The sequence below is a fragment of the Plectropomus leopardus genome, chromosome 15 (genome assembly GCF_008729295.1).
Source record: "Plectropomus leopardus isolate mb chromosome 15, YSFRI_Pleo_2.0, whole genome shotgun sequence".
In the NCBI taxonomy this organism is placed as follows: domain Eukaryota; kingdom Metazoa; phylum Chordata; class Actinopteri; order Perciformes; family Serranidae; genus Plectropomus; species Plectropomus leopardus.
The window spans coordinates 31,080,653-31,101,912 of NC_056477.1; the positions used below are offsets into that span (position 1 = coordinate 31,080,653).

Consider the following 21,260-nt stretch of genomic DNA (forward strand, 5'->3'; position numbering starts at 1 on the left):
ATATATAGGGAGCTATGTATGTAACTATATATATATATATATATATATATATATGTGCTTCTATGCATCCTTGCTCCTCCTGTGACCCCAAAATTGCCCCCACTACCGTCATCATGGAGGATCTCTCAATCCTTTAAATTCTCCTCAAGAAAAAAAGGAGAGAAAAAGGTTTGGGACGAGTTTAGAGCGAAAAAACTGTGGTGTATCCTACATATATCCTCCTCACAGGGACATGCACAGTTAGGCTTTAAACATGTGTGCCCGAGCACTGACTCCGACTCACTGGCTCACTCACACAGATGACCTGAGCACTCCTTCACGAGCATTCCTCTCGTAGTAGCTTAGCTTATTAGCAACAGCAGCTAATCAGTGGTATAACAATAGTGGTGCTGTTGGTTTTAATATTTACGTGATAATCAGATAATGGTATATCTATCTCTCTGTACACACACACACACACACACACACACACACACACATACATACAATTTATCAGGGAATCATATCGTGATCACGACCGGAGAAATCAAATTAACAGAATTAAGAAGTGTTGTGCCCACGTAAAGGTAATAAAAGGTGGTGCCTTGTAATATTGCCCCGTGTTTTATTACACAGCTCAACTTTAAGTAAATACTACATTCAGTACCGTTTAATAACTGTCACTAGTGCTGATCACTGACAACCGGTTGTTACTGATTACTGATAACCGGTGTCTGGAATACAGACCGTAGACCATATATATGGTCTCTGATACAGACACAGTACGACATCCACATTACAGGCTTTACAACAGCCAACAGCATATGGATGTGTTGAAAGATAGTTAAAATGATGAAATGATTAAAAAATATCCATTTCTACAGCTGGCATGAAGTCTGTGTTGTGTCAGGCACTCCAAGAGTTAAATGCGCATGCACGGGGTAGAGTCCCGTGGGTCCTATGCGCATTCATTTTATGTCCAGAGAAATATGTCTATATTCGGAAAATGGTCTATTTTAGGACTTCATGGTCTGTGGGGATCGACTCAGTTTTGGAGTCAGCCTCAAGTGGCCATTAGAGGAACTGAAGGTTTTGGCACTTCTGTGTTGGCTTCATTTTTACGAAGTCGCCGTTTGTTCGGACTGGTTAAATTACTCATCATTAATCATTTCCACAACGTGAAAGATGCACCCACTGGAGCACTCTACCTGCTGACATGGCAACAACAGTGCACATGACTGGGGTCAAAGGGCATTTTTTTGTGTCACGTACTGCAATGTTTTTTGTCTGGTTATGTATTTTATAATTTGGTCTAACATTAATACATTGTAATTATGGGCTACTCGTATTTTATCTTTCACAACAGCAAAACTGTCACGGAATTATATACCTTTCCGCACAAGTCAAGTTGCACATGTTTTACATCCATGTCTGTAAAAAGATGGATGCTTCACACACATCTTCCCCTCGCAGCACAGAAGATCTCTTCAATCAGCACAGTTTCAGGATTAGTGTCATCAACTCAGCATCTGCCCAAATGTCTCCCCTTCTATTCCTAAGACATGCTGTTGAGTAATGGCCAGAAAAATGTTTTTGCAGAACATTATTTTGTCACTGTTGACCTTTGACCTCTTGGATATAAAATGTCAGAACATCATCATTCTATCCTAAGAGACATTTGTGTGAAAATTAGAGCATATAAATTCTGGGGTTATGGCCAAAAACATGATTTGTGAGTTCACAGTGACCTTGCCTTTTGAACTTCAGCCACCAGATCAACTTATTCTTGAGTCCAAGTGGATGTTTGTGCCAAACATGAGGAAACTCTCAAGTCCATCTTTAGATACTGCATTCACAAAAATGGGACGGATGCAAGGACACAGTGGCCTGATAAGACTGAGATGAATGCAAGGTCAGTGTGACTTTGACCTTTTACCACCAAAATCTAATCAGTTCATCTTTGAGTCCACTAACATTTGTGCCAAATTTGAAAAAAAAAAACCAAAAAAACATCAAGGTGTTCTTTAGATACCACATACATGAAACTGATCAGTTATCTAGACTTCAAACATTAAAGCGTGGATGAGCAGTGAATTCTTGATGTTGAATTCAGATAAAACTGAAGTTAGTTTTGGCCCCAAACACCTCTGAAACTCCTTTTCTAAGGATGTAATTTCTCTAGATGGCATTACCTTGGCCTCTAGCACAACTGTAAGGAACCTCTGAGTTTTATTTGATTAAGATCTATTTTTGCCTCTCATATAGAACAAATCTCTAGAACTGATTTCTTTCACTTGCGTAAAATCACAAAAACTAGACATATCCTGTCTCAAACACATGCCAAAAAATTAGTACATGTGTTTGTTACTTCTAGGCTGGATTACTGTAACTCCCTATTATTCGGTTGCACCAACAAATCTCTTAGATCTCTCCAACTGGTGCAGAACGCTGATGCACATGTTCTAACAGGTACCAAAAAAAAGGCACAGTATTTCTCCTGCGATTCCCAAAGTCTCCAAAAGTAGGATGGGAGCTAGACCCTTCAGCTACCATGCTCCTCTCTTATGGAACCTTCTTCCAGTTTCACTCAGGGAGGCAGCCACCGTTTCCACTTTTAAAGGGTAGACTCAAGACCTTCCTCTCTGATAAAGTTTATAATTAGGGCTGGGTCAGGTTGCCTGGACCAGCCCATAGTTAGGCTGACATAAGTTTCTATGAAACACTGAGCTCCTTTTTCCTTCTCTTACTCTCTCCATCTGAAAACGCTCATGTCTGGTTATTACATTACGCTAACTCTGTTGCCTCTCTGGAGCATTCCTGCTCCTTTGTTTCCTAGTTTTCCCAGATCCTGGCTGCAATCTTGGCTGCGCCTGATCGTGGTGATAGCTGTGCTGGTGCTGTGACCCTGCCTTTGGTCGTGCTCATGCTGTGGCTGCACTGATACTGTACCCCCAGCTTGCCCTGATTGTGGTCTTGGTTTTGCCATTGCTATGGACCTGTCTGAAGCTCCACCTGTGTTGTGGGTCCTGGTTGCACCGATGCCGTGATCATGCATTAATATACGGATGGGGCTCTTATCAACATGCACAATATTATCATAAAGTGCATTTAGTAATTTTACACCTATCTTGTTGTAATATGACATGCGTTTGTATCCATTATTGCTGTGCATCTCTCCCCCTCTCTCCACCTCTCTCCCCCTCTCTTCCCCTCTCTCTTTCCTTTTTGTCATAATTGTAATTCAGTTGTTATTTACAACATCTATTGCACATGACCTTTTTTTCTCCCTGTCACAGGGTTTTTTTTCAGTTTTTCCTTAGGTGATGTGAGGGTCTAAGGGCAGAGGGATGTCATATGCTGTAAAGCCCTCTGAGGAAAACCATGTTTTGTGAAAATGGGCTGTATAAATAAAATTGACTTGACTTGAAATTGATAAGAATGAGACAGATGAGGTTATAGTGATCTTGAGCTTTAAACTATGACTACCAAATTTAATCAGTTCATCCTTAGGTTCCAAGTGAACGTTCGTGCCAAATTTGAAGAAATTCCCTAGAGGTGTTATTGAGAAAGTGAATTCTCAAGAATGAAACAGCCAAGGCCACAGTGACCTTGACCTTTGACGACCAAAATCTTATCAGTTCATCCTTGAGTCCAACTGAACATTTGTGCCAAAAATGGATTTTATTAAACGTAATTTGAAATCTACAACTGTATACAAATCCGTGTCTAAATCCCATCTCATGTCAGTATATCAAATACCTACTAGCAGCACAAAATAAAACTCATGCACTTCAGCACTGCTGCTGAAAAACAGAGAAAACACTGCTTTACATGCAGAGGAGTTCACTGAAACCATCTTTATCCTCGAGAGATGTTCAAATTTCCCAGGCAGTCTTGTTTCCTCTACTAGCAAATGCAGATACATTGGGGCGGCTGTGGCTCAGGAGGTAGAGTGGGGTCATCTGCTTATCAGAAGGTCTGTTGATCCACGACTTATCCAGTCCTTATATCAATGTATCCTTGGACAAGATACTGAACACCAAATTGCTCATGATGACTGTTCCATCCTTGTGTGAATGTGTATGAATGGTTAAAAACTGAGTAGCAGGTGGCACGTTGCATGGCGGCCTCAGCCAGCGCTGTGTAAATGTGTATGACGGCGCTTTGAGTAGTTGAAAACTAAACTGCCTGCGCAAAAAAAAAAAAAGGTGTGTTTAATAGAGATTGTTAAGTTGATAGGCTGCTCATCAGGAGTTGAATGAAGCTACAGCCAGTACCAGCACATCAGTGCCATCAAACATCAATAATCATTTATTAAATGGAAATATGTCTGGCAATAATAAAAGACACTATAATCGGAGTGCTGTCCTATTTCGACTGTTATGATATCCATTTTGAGGATTCAGTACCTACTTACAACAAGTTATATTGTGAGTTAGCGCGTTGTATTTGTTTTTTACATGGAAATAATACATGGTGCAGTTCCAGTCAAATGGGGATTGACGATATGTATGGTCACCTTCTTAAACCCCAACCAATGGAAGCCAAGTTCCACTTACTGCACAGATTAGATCCAGTGTCCAAGCAAAACTAAATAAATTGGAAAAATTATGTCCAGAAGTTTTTAATGTTCTATAATCGAAATGCATTTATTTGAATCTGGAGATCTCAAAATGAGAGGGCATTCTCACTTCACTTGGAAGTTACACAACTTTTTCTACACTGAACATTCAACACCTTCTCATCCCAAGTCACCACATATCGCTGCTGGCAACAAATGTCGGGATCTCAACTAACGTACACGCTGGCAAAGATGGTTGGGATTAGGGGAAGGAGGCAAATGGTAAAATATAGAATAAATGCATCACATTCAGATAGGAAGTGAACACCTGACTCCCAAAAAGTCTGGGTTTTGTTGGATTCATCCACCACCACTCCAACCAACCCTGTAGGTACCCTTGCACTGCTTATATTGTATCTTTACTGCTGTTTCTACCCGATGCTGTCCGGATTCTGATCCAGATCTTAAATAACAGTTATAAGAGACTGTTTCATCATGCCCATTATGTATGACTCTGACACACCAAGACAACATTTATAATTTTACCTTTTTTTTTAGTTCTGCCACTGCCTCAAATTTCTGTTCTTTGTTTTAAAGAGAACTACACATGTATTTGTAGATGAAGAATGTAACTGACCTATCACTAAGCCCTGTCCCCTTAGCGCACTTGCAAAAACATTCGGCATACTGCCTAAACTAAACAATGGCATCTGTAAGTGTCATATCCAAAGATACTATAGAGACCTTTGGGGAGCGGAAGCACCCTATTTCACACAGCAGCCATCCAAAGGGTCTTCACAATGCTGTGATGTTAGTTGTTAGCCAGCCTTTGCTTTCTTTGTAACATTGTAGCTAAACTAACAGCAATGGTTTTCAGTTTGGTGGGCTTTCACTGCAAATTTTTGCTACAGTTAACACTGATATTCGATTGTCAATGAACAAAAATACTAAGTTGAACAGATGACATGATGCTAATGTTATGAAGCTGAAGTTGGCAATAAGCTAATGTTAGTGTTACTGACATAATGTATGAGGTTATATATACTTGTGACTTTGTTGCAGATTTTGCTAACACTATGTTGCCTTACTTTAAAACAAATGTAGACACCCTTGTTTGTTTATCTTCTTTACATTGAGCTGACTGTGTGATCTGCCACACAGCTTAATCCAAAGGAGACACTTTGCTCTGTTTATTTGAGGTTTAGGTAACACGATAAAATACACTCCATTTTCTAGCCTCTCAGGATACCCCCTATCTGTGTTGCATTTACCCCATGCACATTATCTGACCATTTTTTTAAAGTTAGATCTGCATAAATTAAAAAAAAACCCACAGAATTTCTGATGCTTTTTTATGGAGGTCTACCAGCAGGATGTCATTGTGTAGCTACACAAAATGTGCGTGTGGCTCCTGGCACTCGAGGGCAGGGCTTAGTGATAGGTCAATTCAAACCAACAAGAAGAAACTAATGTGGAGATCTCATGGTGAAGCTTTAATTCACATGCTTGAAGAGCAGATGTGGTACTTCCCATTTCCATACATGTTCATCATACCCTTCCAAGGACCAAAGAAGCCCAACTCTATGTGTGATGTTCCATCCATTTATTAGTTTAGTGTGTGCATGTGTCCACAGACCTGGTTCTGGTGCTCCAGCCTCTGTGTCTCCAGTTCCTGGGTCAGTCTGGTGACCTGGCTGAGGGCTTCCTGCAGAGCTTGACTGGGCAAGGAGCTTTGCATCAGGATCTCACTCTGTCGCTTCAGCTTCCTTTGCTCGACCACCATCTGAAGAAAGATCCACAAGGAAAGCGCATTTCCCCTCATATGGAACCAGTCAAGACACATTGTTGCAAGGGACATAACAATGTATTTAAAATACCACGCAGAGTAAAAGAAGTAAATTGAAGAACTACAGTAAAAACCTCACCGCTCTGGCAAAGCTCTCTGCCTCAGTTCTCAGGTCCCTCTCCAGGTTCAAGGTGTCCTGTAAGGCCTCAAATTCCTCCACAGCAAACTGAGACACTGGACAAAGACTTTCACACTGACTCATTCATGCCTTTTATCAGGGGAGTGCAGCATCTAGTATACACTGTATCATTTTAATACCCTTATGTAATGTTCATGATTAGTATTTATACATTTTTATGTCAGATTATAAGTGATTAACCATGTGCATTCCCAGCTCACCTCTGTTATATTTCCCCAGGAGCTTCTTTTGCTGCATTGTCTCAGCAATTAAAACAGTGTTATCATGTTTCTCTTTGAGCAGCTGTAAATGTAAAGAGAGACAGAGTAATGGAACAATAAACAGACTTTTATGAGCTCTGTTTTATAGTAATCACTAGCATTTTTAAAATTGTGATGAAGGTTTTGATATGCAGCATTTCCAGAATTGTATCCATTCTGTCCAATATTTACATACTGTAATGATATCTGGAAATCTGGTGAGACCCATTCGATTTAATCATTTAATTCCAATTGAAGTTAGCAGAGAGCTAGCGATCAGCTTTGCTCTGCCACCATAAGCCACGAGTATGGGCACCACAATGCAGAAAATCTGGATAATTTCATTCCATAGAAGCTGCAAACAGGTTGCATGTCCAATGCTGACAACATGTAAAAGTTTTTGGTGCTGTGCATTTTGTATGTACTCTACACTTTACATGTTACCTTCATCTTGTTTTGTTTTCATCCCTTTGTCTTTTTCTTTGTTTTCTCCCAGCTTTCTTCAACAAATTTATGCTGTTCCACTTTCAGTTCTAAGGCCCATTTCACACAGCGGGCATCAAAAGTGCGTGACTTTAGCCTCACTCAGCAGCAGCATGTTTCATGCTTGTGGTGTTCATACATACAGCCTGTTGTTGCAAGGTCGCTGCTGCGTCACAGCCCGCAGATATAAGTACTGTATTTCCATATTTCTAAGCACAAATTTCTCTCATTTATGAAGTTGTACAAGCTCCTGCATTGTCGACAACATAGTCTTGCAAATGTTTAAATCTAAAATGCCTTGTATCAGAAACTGATTGGATTCTGTCCACAGAGACACTGTCAGAGGGCTTTTGTTTTGAAATCGAAGAAGGGAAGTTGAAGTAAAACAAACGTCTTTGTATTTCCTCATCTCTGTGACAGAGAAAGACTTTTAAACTGCAGTAAAAAGTGGTATAGAGTCAATATAATAATCAAATCACCATATTCACTGTCTATTTCTGCTGAAAAACGCACGCCACGTAAAAAAATGGTCAAGCCACCGTTTCTCTAGACACGCAGCAGAGACGCACCTGACAAGTGCCGCTCAGGCAGTGTGCATGCTCTAACATGATAACATGGGCGCTGAAAAAAAACAACACGTTGGGTGCTGCTCATTTACTACTGATGCGTGCTGTGTGAAACGGGCCTAAGACTATGGCGCATATACAGAACACCTAGGCTAGTTCAGGTGTCACTGAAGCGTATATATAAAGAGTGAATGGACCCCAAACCACATTATCTATGCGTGTTAGTCCGACTTTTAGAAATTCGACTTAGAAATTCGACTTTGTGTTTAGTCTGACTAACACAATAATTCAACTTTTTCTAACATCAGGTAAATGTACTGACTGAGCTATTTAAAGAAGAATGCACAGGAACCCGCCTTCAACGCTCTACCCAGGTCTCTCCATGGTACAGACTTGCACCTGCTCAAACACATGAAATGGGCCCTATCTGTCATCTGTGCTAATATAATTCTGTTGTTATTGATGAGGTACATTGATGCAAGGCTCAAATCATAATAGAAATGTTGCATTTACCTGCAATAATTGTAATAAATCTGATTTTGGCTGCTGGCTTAGTAAAAATGGTGGATAATGTGCACACCCACCCAGGTTTAGTGAAGGTGCAGGAATAAAAACAGCCACAAAGAAGATGAGAGGCCTTCACTGACTGTAACAAATTTTCAGCTGTTGGTGGCCTTGCCATTGACATACTGTATGAGCAGAAATGTATTGTGTATGGAAGTGAAGGGATGGGAAACAAAATATTAAACTCACTTCTTCCCTTGTTTCCCTCAGTTGTTGTCTTACTGCATCACTATCGATGGCTGCTTGACATTTTTCCTTTAGTGTTAACTCCAACTTATTTTGTAGCTCTGAAACAAAGAAAATCAATGCAATGTCAAACATATCATTAGTTCCCTTCCTGAGTTGCTCATATGGAGTGTATTTGCATTATAGTTCTGTTGGGAGAGGACTTTGACAACATTCTTTGTCATTCTTTATGTCACCTTTGCATGTTTGGATGACATTGTTGTCTTTGACCGAATCTATCAGTTAAAGTGTAAACCAATGGCCATGTATGGCGTGACAGGCCTTAATGTAACGTTCTAGATTTGTGTTGCTGTTTGATTGTGAATATTTAATGTACTGTACTGTATACTGCCACTTCATGACAGCAGTGAAAATCTGTAAACACAGGAGAATAAAGTGCAGTAGCCATTCATTTATTCCTTACTGACTGATTATGGCAATCTAAATGTATTGGACATTAATACTGTGAAATAAAAAAAAAATACAATAGCAGCACCCACAGACTCTGTTGTTAATGTGTAAATGTCGGTCTTCATGTGTTAACAGCATAAAATTTAGGAATTTCTGTGCCCAGAAAATTTGGAGAAACACTTGCTCTGAAATGGTTGGAATTACACAGAGATTAAATCTGTTACTACAAAGCATCTCACAGCAGGACCAAGCTGAGACATTTATGAGGGTACTTTAGCAGAAAAAGGTTGCTGACACCTAAAATTGTTTTCGGGGAGGGATGGAATGCCCTTTGCTGGGTGAGTAGGACAAGTATTCTGATGGATGCAATTCTCACATTTTGTGCAAAAGAAAAAAAAGTCTGAACAGATGCACAGATTTGACAAAGGCGAGAGGGTTTTTTGGCTACCTGTGATATGCTCAGCTCAGAAAGGTTGTGTAGGGCTTGGACTGAATGCAGTGGACTGACAGCTTGCGCCAACAAACTGGTCGGACGAGAGGGTAGAAACAAAACTGCAAGTGCCGGACAAAAAGAGGGAGAAGAGTTGGTATTAAGGTGAGGTGGATCTGACTCAGAGCGGGAGCTGTTCTACCAACCTTTCTTCTGTCTAATGTCTGATCACAGGAGAGTGAGGTGGATGAGATGTGATTTTGGCTCACTCAGCAACGGGAGATCTGGGACTGCTCTAAGGCACATCTTCACAGAGACATGGTTAACACCTGACATTCCGGATCAAGCTGTTGCACTGGTTGGACTGACCTTGTGGGGGCCATTTGGACGCAGGACTCTGATGCAAGTTTAAAAAATGCACTGCAGGAATTGAATGACGCCATCAGCAGCAACATCACCAAGCAACCGGATGTAATCTTTATAGTAGCTGCCGATTTTAACCAACTCATCCTTTAACTCCAAAGATGTAACACAATCAAGAATAATTGTAATTTCGTTAAATGACAATAAACCTACCTCCTACCTCCTATGCAGTTTCGGCCCTGTCACATGCCACTGTGTTGTTTACATCAATGCACAGAAAATGCACTCAAAAGCTAGAACCAGTCTGATCCTAGAACCACGGACTCCCTGCCGGATCAGCAAACTTTCTGTTGCTGCCCTTACACAGATTAGACCAGGCACTGCCACTGCTAACATCCAGGTTTCATCTACCTGGTGTGGGCCAACTGAGTAGAGCCTGTGCTTCAGGGCTGAGCCCCAGACAGCCTCGGTCTAGTGTAAGCCCCAGCTGTTTGTATGTGAACTATGGTGACTTGCTGGTAAATATGTGACATACTTCCCACTTGGAGCAGTCACAGGAGACATGTTGTACCTGAGATGGTGGTCTGGCACTGGAGAGAGACACATTTCTCTCTGGCTGAATTCAGCTCTTCACCCTCTTCCTCTTCATCCTCAATGTTTATCTCAGAGATGCTCTCTGGGCTGAGGAGGGGCAGCAGCATCATGCTTTTCCTCTTCAGGGAGCGATTCTGACGGTTCAGCTACAGTGAGGAGGCACAAAGAGACATTAAAGGACATACACGTGGTTGTAAATGCTGAATAAATTCAGGAATATCATGACTATAGTAGATCAATAGTATTCTATGGCAAACTGTTGAAAGGAGCTACATTTAATATTTAAAAAAATAAGTCTCTTTTTAATAAGTGTTGTCAGGCGCATTTTGTCACAGCATATCTGCACATCTGTTTTTCACCTTTGCTTTAATTTTGTTTTTTTTTAAATTTTTTGTTTTGTTTTGTTGGTATACCATATTTGCTGCAAAGACTATTTTATTTATATGTAATTACTGTTATAAATGAAATCCCAAATAAAGACATTTAAATAAATCTCACGGCACATTTTATTATACAAAATATGAACTTCCTTCAATGTCATTCATGTTATTGTTAGTTATACAAATAATCAGCTCACTTTAAATAACGTACATCTTGAACCTACTGCTAAAATAACCAGAGACCCCCCTCACCCAGCCCACCTCCTCCTCCAGCCTCTCTCTTCTAGAATGCTCTACAGGTCCATGTTAACCATAATACCATTAAATTCAAAAACAGCTTCTTTCCTACACCAGTCAAAACACCTAAGTTCTCTTTCTACCCCCCAACAAGTTCCTATACTGACCTGCAGAACCTTGCAGGCCCAAGACTGAACTCTACTGAACCTTTTACATTCCGAAACATTGTTCTTTTTGTTTATTGCTACTTGATATGCTGGGAAACTGAACAATTACATTTTTTACTGTACATATTTTCACATTTATGCATATCCTCTTTTTGTGAACTGTTGTAATAGTTTATGGTGTTTTTGCTTGTTTCTTTTTCTGGCTCTCTTTGCACTGTAACTGAACTGTCATGCCTTACCAAAACAATAAGCACTAACTATGTGTAGCAGTACAATACGTTCTTATCCCAAGTCGTCACATATTGCCACTTTGCAGTGGACCTCCGCCTCTAAATATCACGCTCTAGGTATCTGTCTGCATCTGCGGTTTATGTTCCAGGATACTGGAATGATGTCAACACGAGCAGATGGTGAGATGATGCTGTACGTGGTCAAGTTTGAGAAACAAAAACAAATGGCAACCAACGCCGGGATGTTAACAAACACACATGCTGACACACATGGTTACGATAAAGGGAAGGAGGCACATGGTAGCGTTTCAACCTGACACTTTATTGCCACGTATCATGCTGATGCATCAGGTTCCGTCCGGCCGCGTTCTCAAATGATGCTGCTCATCTGCGCATCATGCTGCTTCGACAGGTGCTGCTCAGCATGCTCTCACCTCAGGCATGCAGAAAAGGTGCCTGTCATTGTATCCTAATGTCGAAAGCCTTGCAAAAGCGGCGGTGTGTGACAACTTTAGATGAGAACGGGCTTTTGAATGATGTTGTTTTTCTGGAGGAAGCTAATCTTGTTTTAGGAACATGCTTTTTTGAATACAGTAGGAGAAACCAAAATTACATTAATTGTTTAAATTTCACATGAAGTGTACTATTCTTTAATAAATAGTGTATAGTAGCAATTGTGCAAATAATATATATTTACTGTACATATGTAATAAATAATATTTTATTTATTGTTTTATCTTAATTTTTGAATCCTAAAATTACAGCGGGGCAGTATGAAAAAAAGTCATGTTTAACACATTTACACAACCACTTCAAAAAAGGAACAACTTTCCTCTGTAATACATCTATCCTAAATCAGTTGGTGGTAAAGATGAGCAATACCACTAAACTTTTCAAAGAGGAGACTCCTTTGAATTAAAAATCATTTCACAGATGATTTGCTCAGCAGTAGTTGTTGAACAGCACAGCCATGACAATAACACTTAAGTGTAAATAGTTTCAGTGAAGAGGATGAAAACACTCACCACAACTCAATATGAGATTACACTGTGCAGCCACATGAACAACCTCTGAATGCACAATTTATGGCATATTCAGCACGCATTCCCTAAAACATGACATGAATCCAGCAAAAACTGACAGAGCCTGCATCTTACAGCATCTTCATTTCTAAAATCTTCATAGTGACAGGCGTACTTTGTATTAAGCTGGTGAAAAACAGGCAAAGAAATAAGGTAGGGGAGCGACAGTCAAGGCAGATGAGATGTTGTTGATTTCCTCTTTTCTTTGGCCCTGCAATCAGTCATAATGGCAGGACGCATGCAAAAGCAATGATAAGGTGTGAAAAAACAGACATCGTTAGAGAAGCAAACAGACGGGGCAGTGAATATCTCTCCTTTTAGAGGTAATCACAGTTTTTCAGTGTGACATGTATTTGCATCTTGCATTTCTGTGCATCTTGTTTTTCTGTGTGATTATCACTTCACACATTCTTATGCAGCATTTGCCTTTGAAATTATTTGCAAATTGATCAGCTCTATATGAGGCCTACATACTAAACTGCCACGGCAGCCAATCCATTTCTAAAAGTTCATTTATCAGGATGGCCATAAGGAGACCATCACTAAGTAAAACTTGATTGAAGCCTATGGGAAGGGAATGGATGCCAATTATGCATGTTTCTTGATGTCATCTTAAGGAAGAGAGGTGCCTAGGAAGGAGACAAAAGATTAGAAATAGAAAAGGCAAGCCATAAAAGACACATTTATTAATGGCATCCTGGTGAAGCAGATTGCAGCAATTCCATCTTTTGATTATGCCCTTCAGACTGCGTCTTTTTTTCCCTTCTGAAATGCAATCAACAATGCATAACAAGGAATCATATTCTTTTGAAAATAATCTACAATTCGCGAGCGATGTACATCTAAAATTACATACTTGGATAAATTGAGGCTGACATAGCATCAGGCTAGCACTTTCCAAAGGTCACCATTACAAAGTCACAGCCCCTTCATCTTATCTTGATCACACATCAACACAAAATCATGAAGCATCAAAACAGCATTCTGATTTGACTGGATGAAAGATGCTTTTTTAAATTCAAAATGTTGAGGATTTAAGGAATTGCTCTGAGTTTTAGCTTTGCTCAGGGAGTGATAGGAAATATTTGGTATGCAAAATTACTATTATTTGGTACAAAGAAATTAATACAGAGCATAATTAGTCTGTCCTCCTCTGGGATCATCTCCATATATATTTAGGGGTACGATATAAATGTAAATGTGTGATAAACTGAGGTTAACACCTTCAGAGTGCAGCAATTATTACTTTAAAATATTGCTGAAATGCTATTGAAAGGTAAAAAAGGGACTGTCTCCAACCTTAATCAATTCACAGCACACCTCTGCACTCTGAACAGGCCGGGGAAACACCACGTCCTTGATAATGGCATTTGTAGCACATAGTGCCATAACCTGACTTGCAATTGTAGCGTACGAGCTTCAACAGGGATTGAGGAGCAGGGTTGTGGTGGTAATGGATGTGAATGAGGCATGAGTCTTGGATTTTTCAGCCCAATTCCTCCAGTTGTCGCAGGTTTCCATTCATAACTGAACCTGATGGTACATTATGAAGCTATGAAATATCGCAGACCACTTATGTTGGTGGCAAGTTGCGAGAGTGAATAAATATTTTGCTGTCAGTCACCATAACATAGAACTGTTTTAGCCTAAAGTCACTGATACACTTTTCTCACCAAAATTAGCATGTGCACGTGGGTTTTACAAACAGGTAAACCTGCCAAATACTGCATTCCTACCTTTCTGTCAGCTTTTGTGTGTGTGTGTGGGGGGGGGGGGGTCTTCTCTTTCTATATCTCTTACTTAGTCTCTCTTCAAACTTGGTGTGGTACATTTGGATCAGTGTTTTAGCTGCTTAGGAGGAGATGGACAGTAATTAGTGATAGTGTGTCATTGCTTCTCACTGGTAAAGGAGCTGAAATTACTGCGTTCACCCAGATGTTGTGTTCCCATCAATGCCGATCGGAGCCGTAGACGATAAAAACCCATGTCTACTGCAGAGTAATTTGACCTGGGTGTGAATGCCGATTGTACGCATTCTCATTGCTTTAAAAAGCCAGATGTTAGCAGGTATTAGCTGGCTTTTTGTGCAGTGGGAATTAAGCTTGAGAGCAACTCTGCCTCTGTAGATCAGTACCATGGCCCTTTCCCTTGAAGCAGCAATTTCATCTTTGGTAGTTGATTGTTTCTGAAAAATGCCAGGCTGTAATTTCAATGATCTTTTTATTTTATCCTTAACTGATCTCCACAGGAGACATTTCACCCATCCTAAGTGTTAGGATAATATGCAGCTGATGAGTCGAATGCCTCAAGGTTTCGATCGTTGACATGGTAATCAACATTCAAATGCAAACCAAATTTGGAGAACCGTCATACCTGAAACAATGGACGCAGACCTGTCAGACACCAACTTGAGGTGGGTGCACCACACTTTAATAGGTATCCAGCAGGGCTGAGCCACCTAAGGCCAATCACTATGTGTTTTCACAGTTATTTGGAAGGGACAGGGTGCTCACAGTTGCAAGACAAAGATTGAGGCAAGAGAGGAATGATCTGGGATCACTGTATAAGCTCTTTGTTTTCCGATTTGGCAAGAGAATATTTGAGAAACAGGGGAGGAGGTTTGCTGAAGTTAGAAAGAAACTTCATGACTTTACCATCAGATTTATTGGGAGAATTATAACTCCCTGTGCTTATTAGCACAAAGAACTGGTGTTTTGACTTCTATGATGAACACTGGGAATTATACAGTAACTGGAGCTGAGTAAGAGGCCTCAAACACAGACTGAACTGTAATTAACAGGACAATGGTTGTATGTTTAACCTTTTAATTATTTCTTGCCCTTTTTGACTTAAAGATTGTACAAAAGCCCATCCAGGTTTAGGTTCATGTTAATACTGCAGGGCGATAACATATAAAGGTGGTAAAATATTAAATTTCATGGTGTGAGGATTGGGGAGGTGACCACGGGTTGAGCCTCAAAGACCAGTAGTGACAGGGGGTACCTCAGATTGGTGCAGTTTGATGGTGGTTTAGAGATAGGAGCTCAATGTCTTAATGTTTTCAAACTGTTGTTGGGTTTGATGTTGAGGAGCTTACAAAAAATCTGCCTGTGAAGCAAGAGAAAATCCAATCGACAATCAGAGAAAGTAAGTTTCAATGAGGGGAGGTCTTCTCACAATCTTAGATGGTTACTTCACTTGATGTGGTGAGGTAATGATAAAGACTTTTTTATTTAGTATCATGGAAGAGTTTGTTTTTGAGAGGTGTTTTCTGAATTGCATTACGGCTAATTTATGCTAATCCAGTGCAGCTGTTGTCATAAGTGGTCTAATTGTTTTCCTTGTATGGAGGCACATAGCAGGGAGATTCCCTTTACCTCTTCAGTTTACATTATTTATCAAACCATTAGCAATAGACACAAGGCAAGGACTAAGGAAGTGTAGGCTAGTGGATTTACTATGTGCTGATAATACTCTTTGCCTGGTTTCAGATCCAGCACCTTCTACACAAGCTCTTCTCGATACAATTGAAACATAGTCTCAGATTTTTGGCTGCAAAGCCAGTTGCCACAAATCAGAGTTATGTGTGTAAACAGGGTATATCACCTGGCTATGGTTAGAGCTGGCCAATCTCTTCTGGTACGAAGTATTTATGGGTCAGATTGTTTGCCGACATTGCAGATATGAAGCAGGATTTAGCACATATCTAGGATTTTAGCATGTGTCTAGGTTTTTAGGACATTTCTAGGATTTTAGGATATTTCTCGGATTTTAGGACATTTCTAGGATTTAAGGACGTTTCTAGGATTCTAGGACAATAAGACTTTAGGATATTGCTACGATTTTTGATGTTTCTAGGAGGTTTCTAGGAGGTTTCTATGATTTAAGGATGTTCCTATGATTTTTGGCAGTTTCTAGTATTTTAGGACATTTCTAGGATTTTAGGACATTTCTAGGATTTTGGGACATTTTTAGGACTTTAGGACATTAAGGTCTTAGCTAGGATCTCTGTGACAGATCCTATATTGGCATTTCTTTTGATAAACAACTTCTATTCTGATGCTGTTGTATGCACTCTGGTACCTTTGAACCAAAACACTTCCCTGTGTGAATCACTTAATTTTTATCGTAAAATTAGAAAATGGTTGGGGGAAGCCACATGGCACCCTTTTCATGGCCAGATATGGCCTGCGTGACGTAAATTGAGTATCACTGTTCTAAAGAATTATTTATTAAATGGGAATAAATCACAGATTGATTTACAAAACTTCATTAACTGGAAGTAATGGTGGGCTTTCTCTGCTCAATATAGAGCTATACAGTATTGTCTTTGGGCTGGCTGAATTGGAAAAAGACTGGATTAATAAGAGTTATCACATAAGATTGACAGGAATAGAAAATGTATGTAAGCATAAAGCCCTGTATTTTGTAAGAAGAACAAGAACTTACTGCCCCCTTCAGTTCAACTGACGCTCTAACAAAAAACACCCTGTCTGTGAGTGCGGCGGGGAGCAGAGAGACTAATCCCGCTGCACAACCCTCACACAACCTCTAGACTCAGCTTCAAAAACTATTCAAAATTTACCACACACAAAGTATATTCTTTACCTTGGAATAACCCAGTGACTTTTTTTGGCATTCCTGGTTGTCTGGTGGTATAAGAAATATGACTGATCTGGTTACTGATAAAACATTCAAATCTTACAAAGAAGAAGAAGTGCACAGCTCATCCTAGGGGTAAATCAGACTTGTGGAGATAAGGACAAGTTTTGGGACTGTGGCTGAGCAGTTGCCTGGGGAAGCACTATTTTAAATGAGTTAAAAATATTCACTCAGTCATCACCTTTATAAAAAGACTGCTAACAAAATACGTGGCAGCTGTGAAAACCTTAGGGTAGTCTGGCTGAGGGATTTGAACTTGATGAGGATTTTTGGGCAAGATAATCTTAGGGAAAATACACACATTATGAGATACTTTATCAATATTATTTCACACCCGTTTATCTTCATTAAATGGGTTTACTATAAAACAATCTGCGCTGGAAATGTGAAAGGCATGAAGGCATTTATCCATGCAGTTTGGACACATGCTCTTGTTCTGCTTTTCTGCAGAGAGATGATGAAAACATGACAGAGGCTACGTTTGCCTGAGTCTATTCAACTTTCTCTCATAGAGGACAGGACACATTTCGCCAACATCTGTAAGCCAGCGTTTGCTCTGACCCTAACAGGCTTTATCTCAGCTGCTGGGGATTTCCTCCCACTGGAAGATCAAGTCCAGCCTGAATATCAAGTGAACAGAAGCTTATTCAACTTTTTTAATCTGGCCAGGGGCCATTTGTTTGAATAGCTTGCCTCACACACATGCAGTATCATGTAGACACATGAAAAGTCAAGTGATAAATACAAATAAAAAATTGCCAAGGAGTTCAGGGGTGTTAAGAAATCTGTAAAAAGAAAAAAGTTAGGTTTGATCATCAATAAAAGAAATAGAAACAATAAAATCAATAAAAACACTTAAAGAGAATTTCAAAGCTGAATTGCATAAGGAATAAAATACTTCACATGGCGGTTAGTCTTACAAGCAGGTAAAACGTTACAATGCCCCGAGAACAACACTGAAAATTCACCTGCAAGAACTTGTCCAGAGGAAGCTACTTACTGCTTTCTGGAGGATTTGTTGATCGCAAAAAAAAGATCATAGTAATAAAAGAAATGCATCATTTGAGTTAATAATGGCCATCCTGTAAAGAATCATATTTACTTATCTGGAGTCAGCTTTTCCATTCATAAAAGGAGTAAACTAATGTCATAGGTCCCAGATACTAAACTGCTCTTTTGAGAAAAAAAATGTTTTTTTTTTATGTACATCTCATGCTTAATTAATATTACAAAATATTTTTTTGTCAATGAATTCACCCTTTTAAGCCATCATTAAGACAAAAGCAATGGATTTTTTTTCCTTTGAATTTTTTATGTCCCTGGGGCTATAACAACAATAATCAATGTTTATTTGTTAAATCAAACATATAAACTGAATAACATTAAACGTGTCATCTAACTACAATGAACAATGAGAAGTTTAACTATAACTTAGCAAATTGTCAGTTTTGATGACATTAGCATAGCTTCACTACCTTTACCATTAGAGGCCAAATCAACTGGTAGAACATGTTTTGAAAGAATTATTAGACCTTTATTACATTTGTATTTCTTGTATAAAGTTACATAAATCTGTATATTAATACCTCTGAAACTATATGTTGAATAAATATGCCTAGCTCTGAAAATCCCAGCACACAGAGCCCAATGTCTGATTTTTGTTGTTACTAACTTCCTGTAGGAGGCTATTTTAAAGACTATCAAAGAATGCTTAAAGACACAGTGACATCAAACAGATCTAATATATCTAAACCAAATGGTAGAGATGGCTCAGTCATTTTGAGTTAAGATCATTTTTCACTGATATATAGAAACTCAAAATGTGCTCTACCAAACAGGTGAGCAGGATACAGGTGGGATGAGTGCGCTCCTGTTTTAAATGTGCCACACTGACTTTTCTTTGTTTCCAAGTTTGATCTGTAGAATTAGTCACTTGACTTTGTACTTTATTTATTTGTGTTTATATATACATACAACACAGGACGGTTATCATATATATATATATATATATATATATGTATATATATATATATGATAACAGTCCTGTCATTGTTATTTTATAGGTTAAGGTTTTTAACCTTGATAAAATTTCAAGAGCAGCTGACAATGGCAGTTATGAGTGACAGTATGGGAAGTTTCTTGAGAGTCAAAAGATAACAATTTTTCAGAGCAAGAAATCTCGGCAGCCAGAGTAATCTTTGAGCCTGTTGCATTGAACCTCAAACCAGTCAACTTACCCAGATACCCTGTGGTCATTTGTGGCTTTAAAAACCTTTCTTGTCACCCCTGAAAGACAAGGATGACAAACAACCCAGAGGAAAGAGGAGGACTGAAGGCCGAGGAGCAGCAAAAAAGGCCTAAAAGTTGACCTTCACCATAATTCTCCCTCAGCCTCCCACTGCCCAAAATCTGGTCCAACCAGGTGGACTGTGAAGGCTTTTGTCCAGAAATTGAATGAGAAATGATTACAGTGATAAGCTCAACATCAGTGGGCTGCAAAATCACTATGTGCCAGGCTCCCCCACTTTCAATCACAACTCACATTTTAACAAGGACTCCAAAAAAGTGTGCTCTGAATCAAAAGAATCCAATGCAATTTTCCACACTAAGATGTGGGGACAGCAGCAGAACTGGGACACCAGAGTGCTTTTGATTGCAACATACAAATTAAATGTGTCAAAGTGATGGTGACTGGAATACACTGACTGGAGGATTTATTTAGCCAAACTTGCTCTTAATCAACAGATCCTACAATTATGATTACCATATTCCCGTCTTGGTTTAATTTAATGATATATTTTCTTGGTTGTGAGCCTGTTTTATCAGATGTGATTTCAACTTGAATCCAGCCTTACTTTGGCATCGTAAGTACCACAGAAATAACACAGGTAGGATGACGGGCCACTGCTTGACTGTCTTTGAGCAGCGTTGTTGAAAGTATAGGTGTAAAGATGAAGCGTACCTTAGAGGCCAGGGCTTCAGCACTTTCTCTACATGTCCTCTCGATCTCCAGGTTCTCCTGAATGGCATGGACTTCTTCAATAACCATCTGAGAAACTAAGGAAAAAAAAACCAATTAAAGACGAAGACAAAGAAACTGCACCATAACACAACCCATTCACATTCCCAGGTGATGCACAGGAAACCCTCTAGCATCTATATGTGAAGCACACTGGAACACGTGGTTAATGTTGTGAAATGGAGGCAGAAACTTCTTAGTTAGGTTTTAAAAAAAGATAATGTCTTAGGTTAAAATCATAGACTGCATAAGTTATGGACGTAGCCAACGTGATATCATCCATTGGTTTGTGGACTCCTGTTTTGAATAGATTAGATTAGATCTTTATTTGTCCAAAATCTGGAAAATTGTCTTTGGCTTCACAAAAACACAACTACATGGGTTACAAACAAAACAACATTTAAAAACAAAGAGATTAAGAGTGCTTGAAGAAAATAAAGACATCACCAGCGTTTACATTGTTCATTAAGAGAGAACATTATTTTAAAAATAAAAAAGAGACAGAAAAAGGAAAAAGAAGTTAAAAATGTAAACATCATAATAATTCATAAACTTACACACGGTACAGTATTCAAAAATGAAAGTTTTCATTCCATTTCACCATTTTCGCAGATAAAACTAATGAAACCCTACAACACGGGGGGGTTAGTTAATTTAAGAATTTAATAATTTAATTGCACTTGGGATAAATGATTTTTTTAAACATTTTTGGTGGCTCGTGGTAGTCTGAAGCGCCGCCCTGATTGGAGCACTTAAAATTGGGGGTGCAGAGGATGTGACAGATTACTTATTATGTCACGAGTTTTCTTTTTAGTGCTCAGTATATGCCCATCACCAAGTGACATCTGTGGTTTCTTGATGATTTTACTGGCTGTACTGACCACTCTTGTCAATTTCCGTTTACACTTGACATCCTAGTGCCCATACCATGCAACCATGTTAAAAGACAAGATACTTTCTACCAGATTCTTGTACACCACTTCAAGAGTCTTTTGACTAACCCCAAAGTCATTTAGCTTCCTGAGTAGATATAGCCTCTGCATAGCTGTTTTAAATATATATTTATAAATTATATAAAAATAT

At 39.3% G+C, this 21,260-nt stretch overlaps 1 protein-coding gene across 2 annotated transcripts in view; it reads right to left on the bottom strand.

Moving 5' to 3' along the window:
* shtn1 (shootin 1) overlaps positions 1 to 21,260 on the bottom strand; it is a 63,094-nt gene that overhangs the window by 17,835 nt on the left and 23,999 nt on the right. For both annotated transcript variants that reach the window (XM_042502657.1, XM_042502656.1), the window contains exons 4-9: positions 20,121 to 20,215; positions 10,378 to 10,546; positions 8,567 to 8,664; positions 6,726 to 6,807; positions 6,466 to 6,560; positions 6,177 to 6,323 (exon numbers count right to left, since the gene is read on the bottom strand). In XM_042502657.1, coding sequence (XP_042358591.1) covers positions 6,177 to 6,323; positions 6,466 to 6,560; positions 6,726 to 6,807; positions 8,567 to 8,664; positions 10,378 to 10,546; positions 20,121 to 20,215 — 686 coding nt within the window. The remainder of the gene's footprint in view (positions 1 to 6,176; positions 6,324 to 6,465; positions 6,561 to 6,725; positions 6,808 to 8,566; positions 8,665 to 10,377; positions 10,547 to 20,120; positions 20,216 to 21,260) is intronic.